This window comes from Diachasmimorpha longicaudata, chromosome 8 (genome assembly GCF_034640455.1).
Source record: "Diachasmimorpha longicaudata isolate KC_UGA_2023 chromosome 8, iyDiaLong2, whole genome shotgun sequence".
NCBI classification, from domain to species: domain Eukaryota; kingdom Metazoa; phylum Arthropoda; class Insecta; order Hymenoptera; family Braconidae; genus Diachasmimorpha; species Diachasmimorpha longicaudata.
Window position 1 is genome coordinate 2,918,155 of NC_087232.1, and position 21,731 is coordinate 2,939,885.

Sequence of the window (21,731 nt, forward strand, 5' to 3'; positions counted from 1 at the left end):
TTTTTTAGTCAAGCATCAGGACTTTAGCAGGGTACTAAAAAGGGTTAAATTGTAAAAGATAGTGGAATGCCCTTAATTAGGAAAAAAAATTAAATTCCCCTTTCAGAACACAAATAAATTAATTCCTTCATTTTGATGAATATGCGGAACCACTTGAGATTTCAAGGGAACTGTCACGTGATAGCCTCCAGTTGTTCTTTATCTCCTCTCGTACGATTTCATAATAAATTCTAGATAAAAATAAATTAAAATGCCGCAATAAATTAGATCTGATATTTTTGAAATTTCTCGTGAGGAAAAATAGAATAATCACAGATAGAATTTTCACGGTCTTGTATTGAAGGAAAAAATGTATGTAAAATTACACTGGCATGTGACAACGTGGTTTTATATCGGCACACGTGATTCTCCCAAGTGACAGTGTATTTATGTAAATTGTCCTCACGTGCTTCGCGATGTCGGTCTTGTACAAAATGATGAAATTTCAGCAACAATTTGCAATTTGTCGTGCAATTGAGCTGTTCTCAGAGTATTTTCGGATTTCTGGAGTTCCACTGTGAGATGCTAAGACATTTGATGGTGGGGACTGCTCGACGTTTCACCGCCATATTTATTTCGAGACTCGACCACGTGGTCGAGACTATTCTCCAATTTGTCGTTGAAAAGCTTGAGCAAAATTTAGATATTACCGTTACTCATAAATAAATCAACTATCAATACTTTATTAATTGATTCGGTTGAGAAGAATTCGAGGGAAAAATAAACAAGAATGAAAATCAAATTGTTACATAATTGATAATTAATATCATTTTTATATAACAATAATGAATACCGAAAAAAAATTGTTAATTCGCAGAATAATTAACGGAATCATTCAGAACAATTATGTGGATCAATTATTTGGATACAAGCAGGCAAAAAATATTTCTGATTATTAAGCTTCTATGACTCAGAATCATCCGACACGTGCAGATTTATCGTTCCCTCAGGAAGTGTTTAGAGGACCTGTTGGTTTAACGGACGTGACACAATGTTCTAATGAATTCTCTGGATTCCCTTAGCAATTTTTTCCAATGAGAATTTCTTCTTTTAAAAAATTGTTATTCATGTATTAATCCACAACAGAATATTTACAAAAATATCAGACCTCAGGGAATTGTTATTTCGCGTACCATTGTATTTCTTGAAAGCTGGATTGAGTCAAAATGATGGAACACGAGTAAATGGACCAAAACAATTCGGAGCATGGACTTGAGCCCTCGACGTCTGTCTGATGCCGAGAAGTATGCCATCGAATTTAGCTGTGGCGCGTTGCGAATCTGTGACATGAGGTCCACTGCGGCTGTGGAACAATCCTGAACGATCGATAGAAGGCCTGCAGTGCAAAACTATGTAAAGCCTATTTATCCTGGAGTAAATGGCCCATGAGTGCCGCCGAAATCATCCGCTGGAAAATATTTATGAAGCCTCAATGGAATTTTCCGGATTATTTTTCCCATCCAAATCTTGGCCAATAGGATTGCACCATTCGACGTTATTTTGTATAGTCAACACGGTATTTCAGCGGATATTCTTGAAAATTACACTGGAAATTTTGCATGTTGATATATATAAAAAAAAACAAATGTTGAAGTAACCCTCAATTGTATCTGACAGATTAAATGGCAATTCGTTGAAAATTATGTCTCATGGTGCAATTCTATCGGCCAAGATTTGGATGCAAAAAATAATCCCCCGAATACCACTCGAACTTCGAAATTATCTGATATTTCCCCTCAAGGTTCCCTGCAAACAAATAAGCTCGTCAAGTTTTCCAGAAAAATCACTCGCGCTTCGCGCTCGTGATTTTTAAACTGGAAAACTTGACACGTTCATTTGTTTGCAACGAACCTATCGGGAAATATCCGATAATTTCGGAGCTCTTGTGGTATTACATGCGAAAATTGCTCATTCATGTTGGAAATCGCGGACGAGACGCTTCTGTCAAACCTACGATGAGCGAATAAATCCGTTTAGGAAATAAAAATCAATTTTCAAATCATCAGCTACCGACAGGTCAACCTATACAATAATAAAATTAAAGGGAAATTAGTGTTACATAAGAATTTTTCGATCTCCTACTTTGGAGAGAGAGAAAGAGAGAGAGAGAGGAGGAAGGAGAAACGTGCAGGTCATAAGAGGAGACGAATAACAACGCGATGACAATGAAGAAAGTATTTCTATATCTACATTGACAAATGCACGCACCAGACATTTATGAGTGGAAACTGTTTCTTACTTTTCTTATTTTCGAAACCGAAAAATGTGCACCATGTGAGAAGTCACACACTCTGTGGGTCTCCGGGGCTTGCACATGTCCAGCCGCATCTCATGTCACAATGCTCTTTCCAAAGGAAAACCTTCCTTGGATCATTTATCATTTGTTCGTATGCTGCAAGCCCTATCAGGGGAAAAAACGTGATAGAACGCCGGTCACCACACGCACAGAAATATTCAATATTAATTATGAGACTTCCCGTAATCTGCAATAATAAATCGTTTACCGGGAATTTTTATGGAAATTAAAAAAGAGAAATCTGAGGCGCTGAATGAATTCTCCGATTCATCACCGAAGAAAGTACGAAATTGTCACGTAATTTTCGCTGAAGGAATAATATTTACCAAAAAATTTCCAAATTGTTCCAAATCATTTTCGCGTTTAGAAAATTACGGAAGAGGTCCACATTTTTACTCTGAATATTAAGAGGGCTTGATGTGTGTGAACAAAAATGAAACATCTGTCTATAGCTGTTTTCAGTCCATCTCAGTGTGTTATAGTTTTTATAGTTTTTTTCCAACCAGTACCGAAATGTTTAGAATGATTTTAATAAATAGAACGAGAGAAGAAATTGAAAGGAATTAATGAACGAGGGCCTTTTGTCAAATGGGTTTAGAGGGTGAAATCTATGGTCACTAAAGGTCAGTTGATCTGGAGACATCATACGAGAAAGATATACCTTCTGCGTGCGATAATAAAGAATTAAAGTTAATAGTTAAATCGTTTTTATATTATTGAGACAATATTGAGACTTTTTCCTGAAAGGTCACATAACGAGTGCACGAAGAAAAAGAATTATTTTTGTCAAATATCAATTTACTTCAGAGAAGTATTTATTGTTTCAAAATTGTATTTCTTCGGTTTAATTACTCCCCATGGGGATCGACTGAGTTTTAAATTATGATAATCCTAGTACTTTAGAGGATGAATATTTTGTACGTGACCTTATTTGAACTCCATCGATAATTATTTCCTTTTTCCAAAGTTCTAATTTTCTTCCCAGAAGAATTTCGATGAATTATTTAATGCTCATAATTATTGCAGGAGTTCACTCAACGTTATAATTACCATGATCATGTTCTAGAACAATATGAGTGAGGCAATTCAAATCTAATCAGAATTGCCAGGTAATTATTCGATTTCAGATATAAACGATTGAAAAAATAAAGTTTTCTGAAGTAAATGAATATTTGTCAAAAATAATTGTTTTTCTCAGTGTGTGTAACTCTTCCATCATTTTTCCCGAATACTGTTTTGACATTACAGAACGGGTACGTAATTAAAAAAAAATTTTCTCTTCGTGTACCCAGCTCATTCCGTACCTTCCATTCAATCTGAAAAAATATTGTAAAACAGTTGCGCCACAAGTTTATGTCTCATTTAATAATTTTTCTCCGACTTTTTCCTCCGCGTGGATAAATCATCGACCGCAAGGACGAAAAGGACGAGTAAAACGCAGAAATAATTAAATAATAAAAATAACATGACACGTAACATTTACATAATAATAAATCATCGATTCCATCAAGCCTCGAACTATTTATATTCCATCCACTAAAATTCCCTGACTCACTCGATGTAACAATTGTACAGCCATATCCTCAGTGTGGGGTTGACACAGAACCCATCCACAAACTGGGTTCATCTTCATTCTCACTGTCCTTGTAGTTCACAGTCCGTAACGCAATTTTATACGTAATACACGCGTCGTGTATTCCCGATATAAAAGTAACCGAGTGAGTGAGACAGTGAATAACGTACTAGTATGATCCCGCGTGTGCTGGAGTAACGTTTTATGAATGAAGCAACGCCCACGAAACCCAGCGGAAGCCACTTGTTTTCCACGTTAACTGCGAGAATGTTTCATGGCGAATACAAACTACCTGTTATAACCACCGCAAACACGCTACGACTCATGTTGTTATGCATGTATGATACATTTGTGAATGATAATTGTTTATGTGAAGTCAGTGTGTTCGGTCCTTGGTTCATGGAAAGAAAATCGAGGCTAGTGAGGTCGTAAGACACATCCGGACAGGTTTGTCCCAGTGAGAGATAGAAAAAAAATATCGTAACGAAATTTGCTGCCATGAACACTTGGAGGATAATGAAAGGTTCAATTTTAGAGATTATTTTTTTCATCCCAATTTCAACCAATCAAATGGTGGCATTTCCCGTCACGTGGTACAAGTAAAAGGGTTTTACTTCGGATATTTTTCGAATATTTCCCTGTTTGTTGCTAATCTATGAAAATATCTGATAAACAATTTGTACGCGTTTCAAACCCCAAAACTGTCATTAGAAAAAATCAAGTTCAAAGACTTTACCTCGACATGAGCAGATTTGGAGGAGAATCCTTGGAGATTATTGATCAAAAAATTTAAAAAAATGTTCCTAATAATACGGTGAAGACAAAAGCCACAATTTGGAAATAATTCTCTGCATTTTGTGCAGACAAAAAATATATGCTGGAGAAGCCACGACTACGAGTGAACAACCATACTATATGACGTGAAATGCCACACATTTAATTGTTTGAAATTGGAATGAAAAAAATAATCCAGCCAAATACCCCTCGACCTTCAAAATTAATCGGATATTTCCCTCCAGTTTCCCTGCGTAGCACCGATCGGGATAAGATTCGCAGAAAAACCCTCGCGCTTCGCGCTCGGGTTTTTTAACCTGCGAACCTTATCCCTCTCGTTGCTACGCAACGAAACTCTCGGGAAATATCCGATAATTTTGAAGGTCTTGGGGTATTACTACTGATTATTTTTTTCATCCCAATTTCAGCCAATCAAATGGTGGCATTTCCCGTCACGTGGTACAAGTAAAAGGGTTTTACTTCGGATATTTTTCGGATATTTCCCTGTTTGTTGGTAAGCTATGAAAATATCCGATAAACAATTTGTACGCGTTTCAAACCCCAAAACTGTCATTAGAAAAAATCAAGTTCAAAGACTTTACCTCGACATGAGCAGATTTGGAGGAGAATCCTTGGAGATTATTGATCAAAAAATTAAAAAAAATGTTACTAATAATACGGTGAAGACAAAAGCCACAATTTGGGAACAATTCTCTGCATTTTGTGCAGACAGAAAATATACGCTGGAAAACTCACAACTACGAGTGAAAACTCATACCATATGACGTGAAATGCCACACATTTAATTCCTTGAAATTGGAATGAAAAAAATAATTCAGCCAAATACCCCTCGACCTTCAAAATTAATCGGATATTTCCCTCCAGTTTCCCTGCGTAGCACCGATCGGGATAAGATTCGCAGAAAAACCCTCGCGCTCGCGATTTTTAACCTGCAAAACTTATCCCTCTCATTGCTACGCAATTAAACTCTAGGAAAATACCCGATAATTTTGAAGGTCTGGGGTGTATTACTACTGAAAATGAAGGGGTGGCAGAAATAAATTATTGCCGGAGATTTCTTTTTGGGGGATCAAATAGGGGTTTGAGGACTTCGGAAGTATTTGCCACTTGTTGATCGAGTCGCATTGGGAAAATTCTGGGGGGGGGGAGGGGTGATATAGCAAAATACATCTTCTTCGTTGGGGAAATTGAGGGGTAGGGAATTCTCTGCACAACCAAGCGCGAAACGCAACGGAAGCTGTGCAAGACAGGGGTTGGTAGGAGCTCTACCCTTACACGGAGAGAAAAATCTGATAATTTTTGTAGTGTGGTTCCGATCAAAATTACTGTGCTACCTTACAATCTCGGGGCAAACTACAGACCTGAGAAAAATTACTATGCCACCTAGTGAATTTTCTTTATCGGCTTAGGAAAATTTCTCTATCGGCCTCGTAAAAATTGAAAGTCTGATGTTACATTTCCCATGACGAAGTCCAACGTCGGTAATAATCGGCTACATTCGGCGCTCATCGTTGACCAATCACAATGGGTTACCGAAAAAATACAGTGTGGCACAGTTAAATAAACTGACCTAGATAGGAATTTTTAAAAGATTTTCATCGATTTTTCAGTCAACTTCAAATAAAAAATGATAAACCTTCAAATTTTATAGTGCTATTCAGTAAATTTTACGAAGTCACATGTAAATTAATTACAAAAATTATTACAACATTTACGGTATTAATCGGAATTTTTATGTGTAAGTACAACACATGATAGTATTCTAGGATGTTGTACCTCGATTGTAGTACCCGGCACAGTAATTTTCCCCAGACTTTTCCCGGGCTGTTCCACTCATGTTTCGGTTAAGATCGAAACCCAGTCTGGGGTATCCATTTTTTCGAGTAATATCTCTTTGACTAATTACATTGAAATGAGCCCTGCTTCCCTGCCTACTTAATCCTAAAATCCTACTCAGCCATCTATAATTTTCCGGGAAATATGAGTCATTTTACAACGGCCGTAGGCCAGGTAGGGAATATTTCAAGGCCAGACAGTGGGTCTGTGCAATAAGGCACAGGTCAATTGCTCCCAGGGTCAATAAAATGTGTCGACCTTCAACATGCGGTCATCTATCGACAACCGTGTGGATCCCAAATAACGTCATATGAGGGACTAATGACTCGTCTTATGTGACAACTTCCGAAGTCTTCATTAAACTTCATAATTGATAGGATTTATCCAACAAAATAGTACGATTCGTCAGCCGGTCTGATGAATATTGACAAAATTGTATGACAATTTTGTAATTTATCGCAATCGTTGTTATTTAATTACTACGAAAATGTTAATTTTCTTAATGAAAGAATATTTTAAACAGCAAAAATTTATCGTGAAAAACAGTCGAATATAATTTTGGTCATTCGGAGTAATAAAGGATTTACGTTGGACCATTGGACTATTCGGCCATTTAGCTGATCGTCTCCAGCTTAGTAGGAATATAGTTAAAGGTGCGGTATAATCTGACCACCTGGGGTTCCTCAGAACATTAGAAATTTTTAATTGCACATTTGCTGAGTTGGAACAGAGGGAATTATTGGTCTGTCACTGCTATAAGAATGGATAGCTGAGCCACCACTCGAATGCTTTCCACTTTCATTTAATGTCCCATTTAATGAGGTAAAATTTTCAAAAGACTAGTGCGTCAGACACTTCTTGAAATTTCGGGGGAACCTTCAACAAATTTTTCTATTCATGACACAGTCACCGACCATATTGGATATTTCATCAGTTTTGTAACCCAAAATTACTTCGAAGGGCTAGCAAACTATTACGAAATAACGATTTAGCTCTAATTTATCATGGGTCGGTTCTCATGACCTCACAGACTCGATAAGTAGTTTGGGGCCACTGGGCTGATCGAAATAACTGTCAAACTCCTTCCCATCTTTGATAACACAATTTTAAATACTTATTTTCAACCGCCGAGATAATGGAGTAGTTGAGTATAAATTTTCACGCATTAAGTGGAATTTAGTAATCAGAGTTACTGAAACTTTATCAGACACTGAGAATCTTGTTGTGTTACAATTAAATGGACTTCAACCTGATTTGAGGGAATATCATGAACTAATTTAAGGTGGGACTTGGAGTGACGCCAAGTTATGAGTGGAGATGATTGATTTTTTTTTTCAGGGTGAAGAGCATCATTAACATTAACACTTTCTTCATTTGACAATATTTGTAGAGGTACTACCAGGACTTGGAAATATTGACTATGATGATCGCAATTTCTGTTTATCGTGGGAAAGGGGACGATGATGTTTCGATAGTGCACCCAAAATAAATTATTCATTTGAAACAAATAAATAAGTTAATTCATAAGTAATAGGAAATACATTTGTTTTGCAATAAAAAGTTATGTGATGTATTGGAGTTTACATTTCGAATGTTTATCAAAAATTAATTTATAAATGGATTAGTATTTCTTTTATTCTGGTGTTTCCCCTTGAAATTGGAAAACATTTTTATCAGAGAAAATTCTAGGAAATTTTGGGGTGAGGTGTATGCTCTATTTTCTTGGATTTATACAGAGGTGTATGGGTGGGATCATCGTTGATGAGGGACATCAGGTCCAGGGTGTTGTATCCCTTTAGTCTTTTAGTTACTTCCACTATGATGTTTGTTTCAATCGATTTTTTTTATTAGAAGACATTCAAAGAAAAATACTTTTTAGAAAATTTACTCAAAAGTTGAAAATTCACTTCATTTTCAAATTGAACTGATATTTTATCTTAAGTTTCTTTCCCATTTCCTTATCACTCACCAAATTTACGTGGCTTTCTAATGCTTGCTATTTATGCAAAACATCGATACTCAAAGAATTATCACCGATTTTTTATGGGAGTGACTGAGACTAGTGAATAACTTATTTATGTACTCGTGAGTTGTAGCACAATCCTTTGTGCAAGTAGTCCTCTTGCGATATTAGTTCTGGTTAATTTCAATATTCACATAAACCGCTTTAACATTGCGTTAAATTTATTTTTATGGGAATAAAATCCATTTTGAGCGGAATGAAAGTGCAGCGTGAGAATAGTTAACTTATTGAATTGAGTGCACGTAGGTTGTCACCCCTTCGTTAATTTTATGGGGAAAAATGGGTTAATCGCTCGTTTATCGCAAAGGTACGAGCGCCTTCAGGATGAGGGACCGGAATATATTATTGGTATGACTGCAGGTTCATAGGAGCCATGATCATTGCGATCCCTAATTATGGAGAGATCATCGAACGGTATCAACAATCTGCTCAGTACGATAACTTGACGAATTATGAAAATATTGTCACATATAATATCACAAGAGCTCCGAAATTATCGGATATTTCCCGATAGGTTCGTTGCAAACAAATGAACGTGTCAAGTTTTCCAGTTTAAAAATTTTTGATTTTTCTTGATAAGCTTATTTGACAAGCTTATTTGTTTGTAGGGAACCTTGAGGGAAATATCAGATAATTTCGAAGTTCGAGTGGTATTCGGGGGATTATTTTTTGCATCCAAATCTTGGCCGATAGAATTGCACCATGAGACATAATTTTCAACGAATTGCCATTTAATCTGTCAGATACAATTGAGGGTTACTTCAACATTTGTTTTTTTTTATATATATCAACATGCAAAATTTCCAGTGAAATTTCCAAGAATTTCCGCTTAAATACCGTGTTGACTATATAAAATAACGTCGAATGGTGCAATCCTATTGGCCAAGATTTGAATGGGAAAAATAATCGCTGAAATTCGGGGTAGACAAAATATCAACAAATGGTGCAATTCTATTGGCTGAAATTTCGATGGGAAAAATAATCAGAGTAAATCGTATGATTTTTTTCAATGTCCAAGGATTGAACACTGACTATGAAAGATATTTTTCCGCAGGGATTTTCACTATCGCAGGCTCGAGGAAGTGCAAATCCTCGCATACAAAAAAGTGAAGACCGGTGCGCAAAAAAAAAATTTTTGATCGGTAGTTCGCTGGCCTCGCGCAATTATTCCCAATATCACACTCATTACCTCCGATCGCATCGGCAATTGACGCCGATCTGATAATCATTCGTTCAAGACAACATCCTCATAACGTAAATTAGATATGTCTCATTCCACTGAACGAGTTGGAGTTCGATGGCTTCGCCAAACATTTTTCCTAAACTGTAAGAAATAAAAAAAATCACAAGATGAGAGTGACAAATAGTTAGTTCGTTATCTTATCGCTCACCGTCGCCAGATTGTACATTCATTTTAATTTAGTATGGTGGCAAAAAAATCTAGTAGAGTCGAGTGTATCTTCGCGATAAGAGCATTCGGAGGAACGGGACAGAGGGTCCTTGTAATTTAATGTATTTTTTCATCAACTACTATCTCCAATTATGATGTCATACGAGAGTAATATCAGGAGGAAAGTTTGAATGGGAGATTTGTAGGTGTCGGATTAATTTATGGAGGGGTTTGCTTAGTTAATTGTGTGAACGATTATTCACAGCGGATTTTTTTTACATTTCGTTGACGGTGTTGGTGGAAATAAATAATAAAAAATTAATTTATCCTGCAAAATAACAATTTTCTTCCCAAAATCAAATTTTTCTAAAATTCTTAAAGAAATTTTTATCTGCAAAATCACAATGAAAATTGTATTTTCGTAAAGTATATTAACGTTCCATCTATCATATCAATTAATGGCTTTGTACTCAATATAAATCACTTCATTTTTTAATTTTTTTTTTATTTGAATCAATAAAACATGTGTTTACATTCCTAAAACTATTTATGCGACTAACATAACATTTAATGCCAATAAAAATACGCTCACGTTCTAATAAAATATTTATTATGAGCCATTAAAAAATCTTCTCAACTTTAACAAAGTTTATTCATTTAAATTAGTCCAATGGAAAAATGAAATAAAAAATCCAATGTGCTGCTGAGAACTGTGAATATCTCAACCAAAAAAAAATTACCCCAACATCTCAGATAGATCGTGAAACAGTTGAAAAAATCCGTACGAAATAGTTGAACAATCGTTACAAGCGTTGAATTTAGTCTGCCTCGTTCCACCATCATCTCGTCTCTAAGTTTAGCATAAAGAGCATTTCGTTTCAAAAGACAGTTGTCTCCTACGAAGCCATGCCTATGCCACCACTGTACCCTATCACCTTTCATTCTTTTTGCATCGTCGGGGTAACCGCGACCTGCATTACACACTCTTATAATGCGTTTGGGTCTTCGTGCGGTTCATCCAACGTATCTCGTGCACTTGCAAATTACAACGTTCACCACTTGCCCGAGGTAGCTAAAATAGGCGCAACCTACGTTGTCTTTGCCAATACATAGTTGAACACGTAAGTGAGTCATGTGGCTTCGAGTCGTTGACTATATTCTGTATAGTTTAGAAATGTTTGAAGTTGGATGAATAAACTGCCGTTGAGTTGTTGGGTAGGAGCAGGAAGAAAAATTCAAAAAATCCGAACCAAATGGTCCATCTTTCACAATTTTTCTATGAACTTTTGGTTTATCTAACTAGAAAGCTTTGACTCGTTGACTGACTAAAAATTTTTGACTTTGAGTGAGCGATCAATTACATTTTTTTGAAAGTACTTTTCAAACAACTCTTATTTACCATTTTGCAATGGTTTGTTCGCACAATTAATTATCGCAAAAAAATAATTTTCATCTCTTCAACTGTCATTTCTACCCTCTATTAATACCAAAATTAAATTTTTACAAATGAAACGTGTTACAAGTGATAGAAAATTTTGACTATAAGAGAGAGATCGATTACATTTTTAAAAAATTACTTTTCAAACTACTTTCATCTACCATTTTGCAATGGTTATTATTATTTTTTTGTGATAATTAATTGTGCGATATTTCGCACAATTAATTATTATCATTTTTATCATCAAGACGGGAAGTTTATATAGCGTTCCAGATTTCTTGTGACGTCAAAGGAAATCGTTGGATAGGATTTTGGATGAGGTAGGAAGGGGAACAGGATAATTCTCCATATGATTTTTGCAAGAAAAATTACTGAAAAAATGGATAGTCCAGACCGGGGTTTGAACCCGGGACCTTCCGATTATGCATCGGGTAATTGTGCGAAATATCGCACAATTAATTATCGCAAAAAAATAATTTTCATCTCTTCAACTATCATTTCTACCTCCTACTGACACAAAATCACATTTTTACAAATGAAACGTGTTACAAGTGATTTTCATTCATCATCTAATCGATCAGGGATCGTAATTTCTCCGCATTTCATCCTTAAGCACATATTGGAAGGTAATTAGCACATCTCCGCTAAATAGCTTGCATAAACCTGTGCTTTATTTTTCTAAACTATTTCAGTGAATCTTTCGTAGCGGCAAGACCGTTTACCCACTCGTTAGCTCATTCACGTCAAGTGGTTTTCTCGTTCGTTCTCATTCTTACCACCATAACGAGGATAAGTAAAACTTGGGGATTATACCATGGACCAAAATCCAAGTTCTCGCAGCTATAATCTTGGATATAAAAATGAAAATAAACAAGATTGATAGCCCGATTGGTTCTATATATATCAGCATCCGGAAAAGCATTTGAAGATGCGCCAAAGTTTGGTCCATTTGTACAACAATAAATTCGGGGGACTGGTTTACACCGGTACTGCGAGAAAAATTTATTATTGGTGATGCACATCACAGTAGCCATTAGGGAAACGATGTTTTTCCAAATTTACGTGGTATTTTTCTCGTTCTTTTACACGAGATAAACGTTTTTTTTTATTTACACGAACATTTGCCATTTTTTTAATCATTGAAATTCCTTTCGTCTCCAGACGGGGGAAAACCAATCGCCAAAAAATTCAAATAATCGTGACACTCCAGTAGCTCAATGGATCATTGAGTTTTACTTATAAACTATTTATTAATAAAAAAAAATTGACCTGGTGTCGAGGCAAGCCATTTTTCACTTTTAATTCGTCAAACTCGTCTAGCCGGAACTATTCTTAATGCCACGTAACTATCATTCTCTCGCCTATCCAGCTTGAAACAATTTTTTCACCCATCTATTTCCTATCTATCGTTTTCCGGTATTCACCTTACGACTCTTGTCTAGTCTCGACATTAACTTCGTCTAAGTATAGCGCTACCATTGGTTCTTAAGGCGACAAAACTCTAGACAGCTCAAGAGCGTATTCATAGCCAGTTCTAAATCCACATGGAATGTCCAAGCGTTTCAGATATTGCAGTGATAAAAAATTGTTTCCGCAAATTTATGATGTGAAAAATTTGCTTTTTGTCTTCTACGTTTATCGCATTATCGATTCGTTAAAATGTCAGGGAGTTTCCCTATTTAACATGCAGAATCTCATACGTCATAATAATAAGACTTGCAAATATCACTTCCATTATTCTCTAAAAATGAGAGAGAGAGAGAGAGAGTGCTATTGATTAAAATATAAATGAAACAATAATCCATATAATTATTTTTTTGTTTTCCGGTGCTTCACATGAATTAACTTTTAGTGTTGCATTTTACCTCATCCATTTCCGGGTATATTTGCTCGTGTTGTTAATCTCCCCGTTGAAAGGATTATTTAATCTTCAGAAGGGGGAGAGGGAGGGGGTGTTATCGGTGTAGGCGTTTTACTGAAGTACAAATAAATATATCTGAGAAAATGCTGAGGTTCTCACTCGTCCCTTCACTCGTATCTCCCCAGTGTTACTGTGCAAACTGTCTTGAGGAAACACCATGATAAGTGACGTTCATAATGTTTGTTTACTCCGAGAGGAGTGGATTTCAAATGAGATTGCATTTCAAGTTCACGTGATGGGGAAAATTCGATGGAACTTGACATCAAACACAAAACGTTTTATTTGTTATAAAAATTATTAAAAAACGTTTATACGCTAAGTGCGCTGATGTGTGGAGCAACAATGATGAGAATATGTTCAATCTCAAGTAGATGTGTTGGAAGAAATCCCTTCAATGGAAGAGTACGCTTTATTTGATACTTTTTACTCACCTCGGCAGTGTACTTGGTGATAAAGTATTCAGAGTGCTGGGTATGTGTGGACCAAAATTAACTGTCTGTCTATAGCTCTGTTTAAGTCCATGTCAGTATTTTATAGTTTTTCTCGGAACAGTGCCGGAATGTTTAGAATAGTTTTGATAAACAGAAACAGAGAAGGAAAGGAAAGAAATGAGAGAACAAGGGTCTTTTGTTGAAAGGGTCTAGAGGGTGAAACTTTGGTCACTAAGGGTTAGTTCCTCTGGAGACATCATAGGAGAAAGATATACCTTCTGCGTGTGATGATAAATAATTAAAGTTTACAGTCAAAGCGTTTGATATTATTTAGTAAATCCCTATCCATAATCCAATAAAAAGGTATTTAATTAGGGTAATTCCGTGGGAGTGAAATGTGCATTTATTTGTTAAATTGGTTTTTTCAGTTCGTCTGGAATATTCCGAACCGATAAAACAATCGGAACGCCAATCAAAGGTCAGAGCATTCCTGATCGGTCAGGATAATTTTGGATCACCGGCCTCCGAGCCATTCGATCACCCCTCGCACGTCAAATTGTCACATCTCCACTCTGTCTCACAGCGCGCATTCTCATACCAATTTCAAGAATAAAAATACATCGTCGGTCTGATATAATAAAACAAAATCTGGTGGGGACAAGTATTGAATGAAAAATGCCTACGTTTTGTGTGAACGTGAAGGCTAGCCGCACAGCGTAAAACGATTTTATATTCAGGGAATCGTCTGACGAACGACTGCTCCCGGGGTGTCAAGTGGACGGGTAAAATGTTATCTTCGTAGTGTTGACTGTCAGCAAATTCAACCCGTGGAATTTTGAATCACGACCATTTTCTTTCAATGATTCAATTTTTACTAAATAACTATTACTGTACTTCTAGAGGTTGTGATCTTGTTAAGCAAAATAGTTGAAAATTTAAATAAAATTGTTTTGGAGACATTCGATGTTTATTTATAACCAACGAATGCGATAGTAAATATTTAAAATTGTTTAAAACATCCACAGTTAAAGTTGACTGAAACCGTTTCACTACTTCGATACTAAAATTTTCTAATAACAATTCAACGAAAATGTCATTGAGTTAAAATTCTTCAAATGATTGTGAACGTGTGATAATAAATGGTGTAATAATTTTACTCACCCATTTTTAAATTCATTTCATTTTCACAATTTTCTCTTTCAGTCCCAAAATCCTTTTCGTCTTCTGTCACACAATTTTTAATTCTTGCGTTTTCCTCTTCCCACTGGCAATTAATTTGTTGAAAGGCGGGAGTAATGACTGAACTCATTATTGCTAGGCGATGGAATATTTTAAATGATTAAAATTCGGGAATAAAACAGCACTTGTGACAAACACCAAATTGAAATGACCGGATGTTGCGAGTGAAATGACAGACTAGCAGTGTTGTCAAACACCTGGAGAAAAAATACGATCGTTAGTTTATTTGGAGGCGGATTAAGACCTAATGAGAAAAATTATCTCCAACAAATGGAAACGATAGGAACATTATTGAAAATATTATTTATCAGTTTCTGGATTTTGACAAATGAAATTTTCTTCATTCTGAGTCAATGAAAATGTAAAGTCCCCAGGGATCACGTGTTACGTCAAACGAAATTTCTTTACCAATTGAGTTGGTGGAGAAGTAGTGACAGCTCGGGAAGGCGGTGTCAACTACAGCATTTCAAACTCAAGTTCCAGCGCTGAATCCTCGATAGAATTTTGATATCCAAAATTAGTCTCGTCACATTTAATTTTTAATTATTAATCACATCATTGGTTTTTCTGGGTTAATTATTCGCAGATAAAAATTATGCTATTACTCGGCAATATTACTGATAGATAATGTGACCAAATAAAAAAAATGAATACAAATCATTTCAGTTGTTTTTTGATACTTCAACAATGCTTAGCATCGTCATGAATTTATCAATAACTTCTAGGTTAACAAATTCAGAAGTTCGCGTCGTTTTTATTCTATCATAATTGCATTAGTAGTTAATATCGATGAAATGTCGTACGCTGAGTACGGTGCGCGAATTTTCATGCCAATAAATTTGAAGACTGAAAAATTCCTGGTACGCGATGACGAATTAGCTCAGGTGAAGTCCGGTCATCGATTGAAGATGTACCACTCGTATCTGGACATTCGGACGTGGAGCCCCAAGCAGTTGGAGACCTTCCAGTATTTTCGGGATGTCACGGAAAATCAGAATGTACTTTTCAAAATTTTATTACGGATATTTACCCGCGTGGAACAAATCTAGAGACCAACTTACGTTATTATTGAACAGATTTGAGAGATTTTCATTGTTTTCCATGAATTAAAAAAAATTAATTCGACGAAATACTGTATAAAATATCGCACTAAAATAATTTGTGTAGAGATTCAAATTCGATTGCCTTTTTTTAACAATAAATTTAATAATAAAAAGTCTGTGATCTTTCCTCTCAAGAATTTCAGAAAGAAAAAAAGGCAATGGAACTAGAAACATTGAATTAATGAAGAAGATGTAATGTTTAATTATTCCTAGTCAGGAAAAATAGTGCCAATCGATTATTTAATTGAAGTCATCAATGATCTGAGTACACATTCGGAAGTGCTGATGCTGCGAGAGGAACTCGACAGATATAAATCCCTTGAACTCACACCGGAGCAAGAGAAACAGCTGTATGAAAAGGTTCGTCACCATTTTCCTTTAGTCAAAATTATGGATTTAATTAAATTGAAATATTTTCTATAGAAATTACGGTTGTCTTTCATTATTGTCATTCAACTTTCTTTCTCACCTACTTATCATTGCGATTAATTCAGATGAGAAACAAAAGATTCATTGAAGGAGAACACATGGAGACCACTGAAGACAACTTCAAAATCAATGAATTGGAGGATGAGACGCTCGTTTCTGAAGCTTCGGATATGACTATTCCTTACAACTCTAATTTGATCAGTTACTCGTCCTTCACATCTACGGAAAGTCTGGTAATATCAATTTTCATAAAAATTAAAAATCCGCAAAATTAATACTTTACTAGGATACAAGTGAAGACCAATAGTTGTTGCAGTTTATGAAAAAATTATTCGCATCATATTTTTATTTCGATTTCCAATTCACTTATCCTTTTCAATTGTCCTTGAATACTTTAAGTCTCAATCTATCGGATGCTTCTGACTGTTCTGTTTTTTCCCAAAGACTCCAGAGAGCAAAACTTACGACAGCGACGTAACCAGCAAAGTTCCATCCAACTCCTCCACAATAGACGAGGAAGTTACGCTGTCTAACCGAAGTTGCGACAGTCGAGGTCTAGAATCGACAAGTGGGCCCATCGATTCCGAGCGCACCAGGATAATTAAAAACGAGTCGATGATAATATCATTGGAGAATGCTTTAGGAGTGAGTAATTAAATATCTACACTGCACGAAAAAATACTTTACTCGTTCCAAGGTATTTTTTATTGGACAAGAAAATTTCTTATAAAAAGATTTTACTGAATGCATTTTGCAAAATTCCTGTTTCAAAAAGATCCTTGTAATAGTGGATCACTTTGTATTTGAGTACATCTGTCAATATTCATCCGTCAGTACTTTATCAGCTGATTTATAAACAAAGAACTAATTCTCAGGTGAAAAAAGCTGAAATCGCAGAATTACGAGAAAAAATGAGAAACCTGGTGGGAGAACTACGAGAGCGAGAGACCAAAAATAAGAATTTACAGGATCACCTGAGGGTAATAATACATTACAGGACCAGTGCCTTCGGCTGGGACGCTAACTCCATACGAGTAAAAAATCCCATGGCATAAGTCAGAAGCAATATTTTTCGTAATGATTTTCACTTTTACGACAAGAACTTTCCCAACACATGTAATGCGCGCGCAATTGTCATTTTCCACATGGCCTGCATAAAGACATTTATGACGCCTAGAATTTTTCTTTGACACTCATGGGGAAAGTTTAATTTAACCGTTGACAAGAAAAAAAAAAATTTTACCTCAACTGACGGGCATCATCGCACCCTATTTTTCATTATAATGTGGGAAAAATTTTCTCTTTACACATGGAGCAAAAAATTGTTTAAAAATTACGTCTCTGTTCAGTAACCTGCCAGTCAGAATAATAATTAATAAAAATTACGAAATATTTACGCATTTTTTCCGGACAAAGTAGGGAACGTTCAGTGAAAAAATGTGGTCTTCTGTCATTTTTACTGAGTGACAGATTACGAAACAGGCACATAATTTTTAAACAATTTTTCGCCCCGTACATCCAAGTAATTAAAACACTCCACTTAAACACAACTTTGAAAGTTTATGCAGACCCTGTGGGAAACAACCACTTTTTCAGAGACTAAAGAGCCGACAAAAGTGAATTTTTTACACAAATATTCAGTTGTGACAAAAAAATTATTCTTTCTGCTCATATTACCTGTTGATTCACGACAGAGTATGCAATCACAATTGGAGATGATGGCAGAGCGCAATTCAGCGATCGAAGAATACAAAAAAGTATTTTACCAATTTATTTTTTTTCAAACACAATTGATCACATCTTTATTGCTCTGACAATTCCTGCAACTCAAAGATAGCGAATGGGAAAAACTTGATCGATCAGTTGAAAACTAAGCTAGATGAAAAACGAGAGCAGTGCCTTGAAATGTCAAAGGAAATAAATAAATTGCGCCAGAGGCAAAACAACGACGAGGTGCGAGCCGAGAGAGACGATTTAAATGTAAGTGAATTCATGTTCTTGTTTTTCTTCTCTTTGCACGAGAATAAAGAATTCTCGAGCCATTGATAATACCATATTTTTAACGAGTTCCTTGACAGCCCGTAAAATCTTCAAATTATCAACTTTTTTTTATTAATTCTCAAAGTTCAATGAAGATAAACACACCTTATTATTGCGTCTGACGTTGCAAGCAATGCCCTGCTTATTTATTCAATTTCTTCGGTTTAGAATAAACTCCAAGAACTCCTACGATCACTGAAAAGCTTTGGAGTAGAACCAAGTGAAAAAGGACTGGAAAAAATTTTACGAGAGAGAAAGGAATTGATAGAATCTGAAAATAACTGGCATCTGCAGTGTTTAGACCATGAAGAGGAAATTGGCAAATTATCTCACTTGATGGACCGGATGTGCAATCAACATCAAGAACGAGAGGTGAGCTCAACATTTCCCTCGAATCTTCTCATTTTCTCAATTTCCAAAATTTTATTTCTGCATTTTTCCCTACGCAACTAGAACGATTTGACGAAAACTATTGAAAATCTCAAAATGGAGTCGAGGAATAAGAATAAAAAACTGGATGAATACAAAGATAAAATGTCAACAATGTTGAAAACATTTGAAGAGAAAATCATCTACCAAAAATCACTGGCAGATCGAAATATAGAGGATGGAAATATTGACAGAGTATTGTCATTGTATCTGCAAAAATCGGTTGACAAATTCACTGAAATTTCCGAGGCCTTCGAGTGTAATCAGAACATCTGGCTATGTAGAATAAAAAGGCAAATGTTAGTCTCTGACATTTATTGGCTTTGCATTGGCCCTCAGGTCTGCGATCCACTGAAGGGGATGGCCCTGGCCCTGGAACAAACGAAATCGAGCAACTGAAGAATGAACTTATGGAGCCAATGCAAGAACTCAAGGAGCAGATTGTCAAAAAAACCAACGAAGCGAATCTCTACCTCAATCGTTATGAAGACTGTCAGAGGATTATTGAGGTTCAGTCTGAAGAGTTGAAGCAGTTGCGGGGGACTCAACACAAGCTGGACGAGAGATCGTCGATCATTGAAGAGTTGAAGAAATCTCAGAGCAAAATGGAATTAAAGTAAAGAACGTGATGTTACCTCATTAATTTTTTGGCATTGCATGAAGTAGAAGGGTTTTTTTTAATATCATAGGATATTCGTAGGTCAACCTGAGGGCTAGTGCCACCCTCTCAAAGGTTAAAGAGGACTATTGGCACTAGTATCCAGCCTCATTTTCCGTCACAAAACGCAAACAGTCAATACTCTGTACCATTTCCTAATTTTTCCAGATTCGTTGAACTTCACAAAGAGCACTACAACTTAACGAACACAATCGAAAACCTGACCAGTGAGCTGAGTCGAAAAAACGAGGAAATAATGAACCTCGAGACGGAGAGGGACTCTCTCTCCTGCAGACTCACTAGTTCTGGGATCGAATTAAAATCGAAAGACGATAAAATCAACTCTCTGAAACGTGAAAACTTGGAAATCGAGGGGAAGTTGAAAGAAGCCGAGGCGAATGCTGTGAAAATCCAATCGGAGATCAAAGTGCTCAAGCACGAGAGTGACATCATAAACCAGCTGTCATTCCTGCAGAAGGAAATCACCAAGTATGCAAAGGAGAAGAAAAGACTGGAAGAAAGTATTTTACATCTTCGAGAGGAGTTCAAGACCTGCCATAGCTCCAATCAAACCCTGGACGAGAGTCTTAGCGAAAAAATAAAGGAGAAAGAGTCCCTCCAGAATAAGATCGCCGAGATGAAGGAGAATATCAGTAATTTGTCCAACGAATTGACCTTTAACAATTTTGATAGGAGAAATATTATGAGTTTGCCGCTGAAACTCTGCGAGAGCATTGAAGTGCTGAAGAAACGTCTTCAGAGCAGCTCTTCAGGGACTGAGCATTCGAGGCCGAGCAACGATCGCCTGGAGAACGATGTTGAAGAGTATCAGAGTCAGTTGTTCGGGAATTGCAACGACAGGACCACTATCAGAAAGAGCGAAATTTTTTTCAACCGAAATCTGCAACTGATGGAGGGAACTAAGAGTGGACTTCATCCTATTCATTTCAAGGGAGACGATGAGAGGGGAAAGAGCATTCATCAGGAAAATGAACAGCTGTCGTCAGGACCAACTGTGAGAGTTTTCCTGACTTATTCCAATTTTCCCATTCCCTAAGATCCACCTCAAAATTACCAAACTATTTTCAAAATCTCCGAAATCAAATCTTATTGATTGGTTTTTGTTTCATTAAAAAATGGAACTATTATCATCACTTACAGTGGATGTTTTACAGGATGGAAAAATTGTCATGCAAGATACTCCACCAAAAACTGTCCAGGGAGATTACGAGAATTTGGAAAGAAATTACGGAGGGGTGAAGAGTGTCAAGGGATCAGAGGGCCACTATTACGTTCCTGTATCAGCAGACACAAAACCTTGGATTTCGGTAATTGCAATCATACAAATCATGACCTGCCTTTCATCATTCAATTTCATTGAACAACGATAATGATGATAGTGGTGGTGATGAACGATAATTAATAACGATAGAATTATTTCGACGATTAGAATTTGATCGAGAAAAGTGTACCACAGAAATCTGAATTGTTCGTAAAGCCAGAGCCAGTGAGCAATGATCCTCCTAAAGTATCCGTCTTCAGGAATCCTCAAACGTTCTTCCGAGACATCAAGAGCCCAGTAACTATACAGTCATCTGGGCAATCTGATATGAGAGCTCCCTTCTACGACACCGCCTCCATGAATCAACGGTATTTATATAAAATTTAATATTTATTGAAAATCAATGAAATAGTCAAAATTGAATTGAATCGATGTACCTCATCGCTACTAAAGTGCGTTCAATTCACAGATACGGACAAGACGTTCAACTGCCTAGATACGAGTATCATATTAAATTACACGATGTACCTGCATCCAAAACCACAGTAAGTCTTTTTTCTGTAATCAAGAAATCAGAAACAAATTCAGATGAGAACGAAATTTACTAGAACGAAGAGCGGCCCTGAGCTGTTAGAAATCATTTCTCCATTGATATGAAATAATTCTATTCAGTTTCAGGTCGACACATCAAACAAGAATTTTATCAGAGCATGCAGTGCCCGCCGGAAAAACAATAATTAATATGACCTAGATATGGCCGGGATTTCGATAAATTTACTTCACATTTATAAAAAATACAGTTGATATAA

General features: G+C 36.2%; 2 protein-coding genes across 4 annotated transcripts in view; one reads left to right on the plus strand and one right to left on the minus strand.

Annotated features, from left to right (window-relative positions):
- The window catches only part of LOC135165188 (homeobox protein TGIF2-like), a 38,701-nt gene extending 23,775 nt beyond the window's left edge, over window positions 1–14,926 (minus strand). The window contains exon 1 of the mRNA XM_064126248.1: window positions 14,904–14,926. Coding sequence (XP_063982318.1) covers window positions 14,904–14,919 — 16 coding nt within the window. The 5' untranslated portion in view covers window positions 14,920–14,926. The remainder of the gene's footprint in view (window positions 1–14,903) is intronic.
- On the plus strand, window positions 10,983–21,725 carry LOC135165176 (repetitive organellar protein-like). Of its 3 annotated transcripts, none has more exons than XM_064126197.1 (15): window positions 10,983–11,073; window positions 16,335–16,444; window positions 16,579–16,746; window positions 16,958–17,158; window positions 17,389–17,493; window positions 18,208–18,270; window positions 18,347–18,493; window positions 18,722–18,925; window positions 19,007–19,241; window positions 19,322–19,598; window positions 19,809–20,655; window positions 20,816–20,968; window positions 21,091–21,290; window positions 21,392–21,467; window positions 21,595–21,725. In XM_064126197.1, the coding sequence occupies exons 2-15, from the start codon at window positions 16,370–16,372 to the stop codon at window positions 21,661–21,663; spliced, it is 2,820 nt and encodes a 939-aa protein (XP_063982267.1). In that variant the 5' UTR covers window positions 10,983–11,073; window positions 16,335–16,369; the 3' UTR covers window positions 21,664–21,725. The 3 variants fall into 3 exon arrangements, with proteins under 3 accessions (XP_063982267.1, XP_063982264.1, XP_063982265.1); XM_064126194.1 differs by lacking the exon at window positions 10,983–11,073 and adding an exon at window positions 15,047–15,979 and having other exon boundaries at window positions 16,298–16,444; XM_064126195.1 differs by lacking the exons at window positions 10,983–11,073; window positions 18,208–18,270 and adding an exon at window positions 15,047–15,979 and having other exon boundaries at window positions 16,298–16,444.
- Window positions 21,726–21,731: the final 6 nt, after the last annotated feature.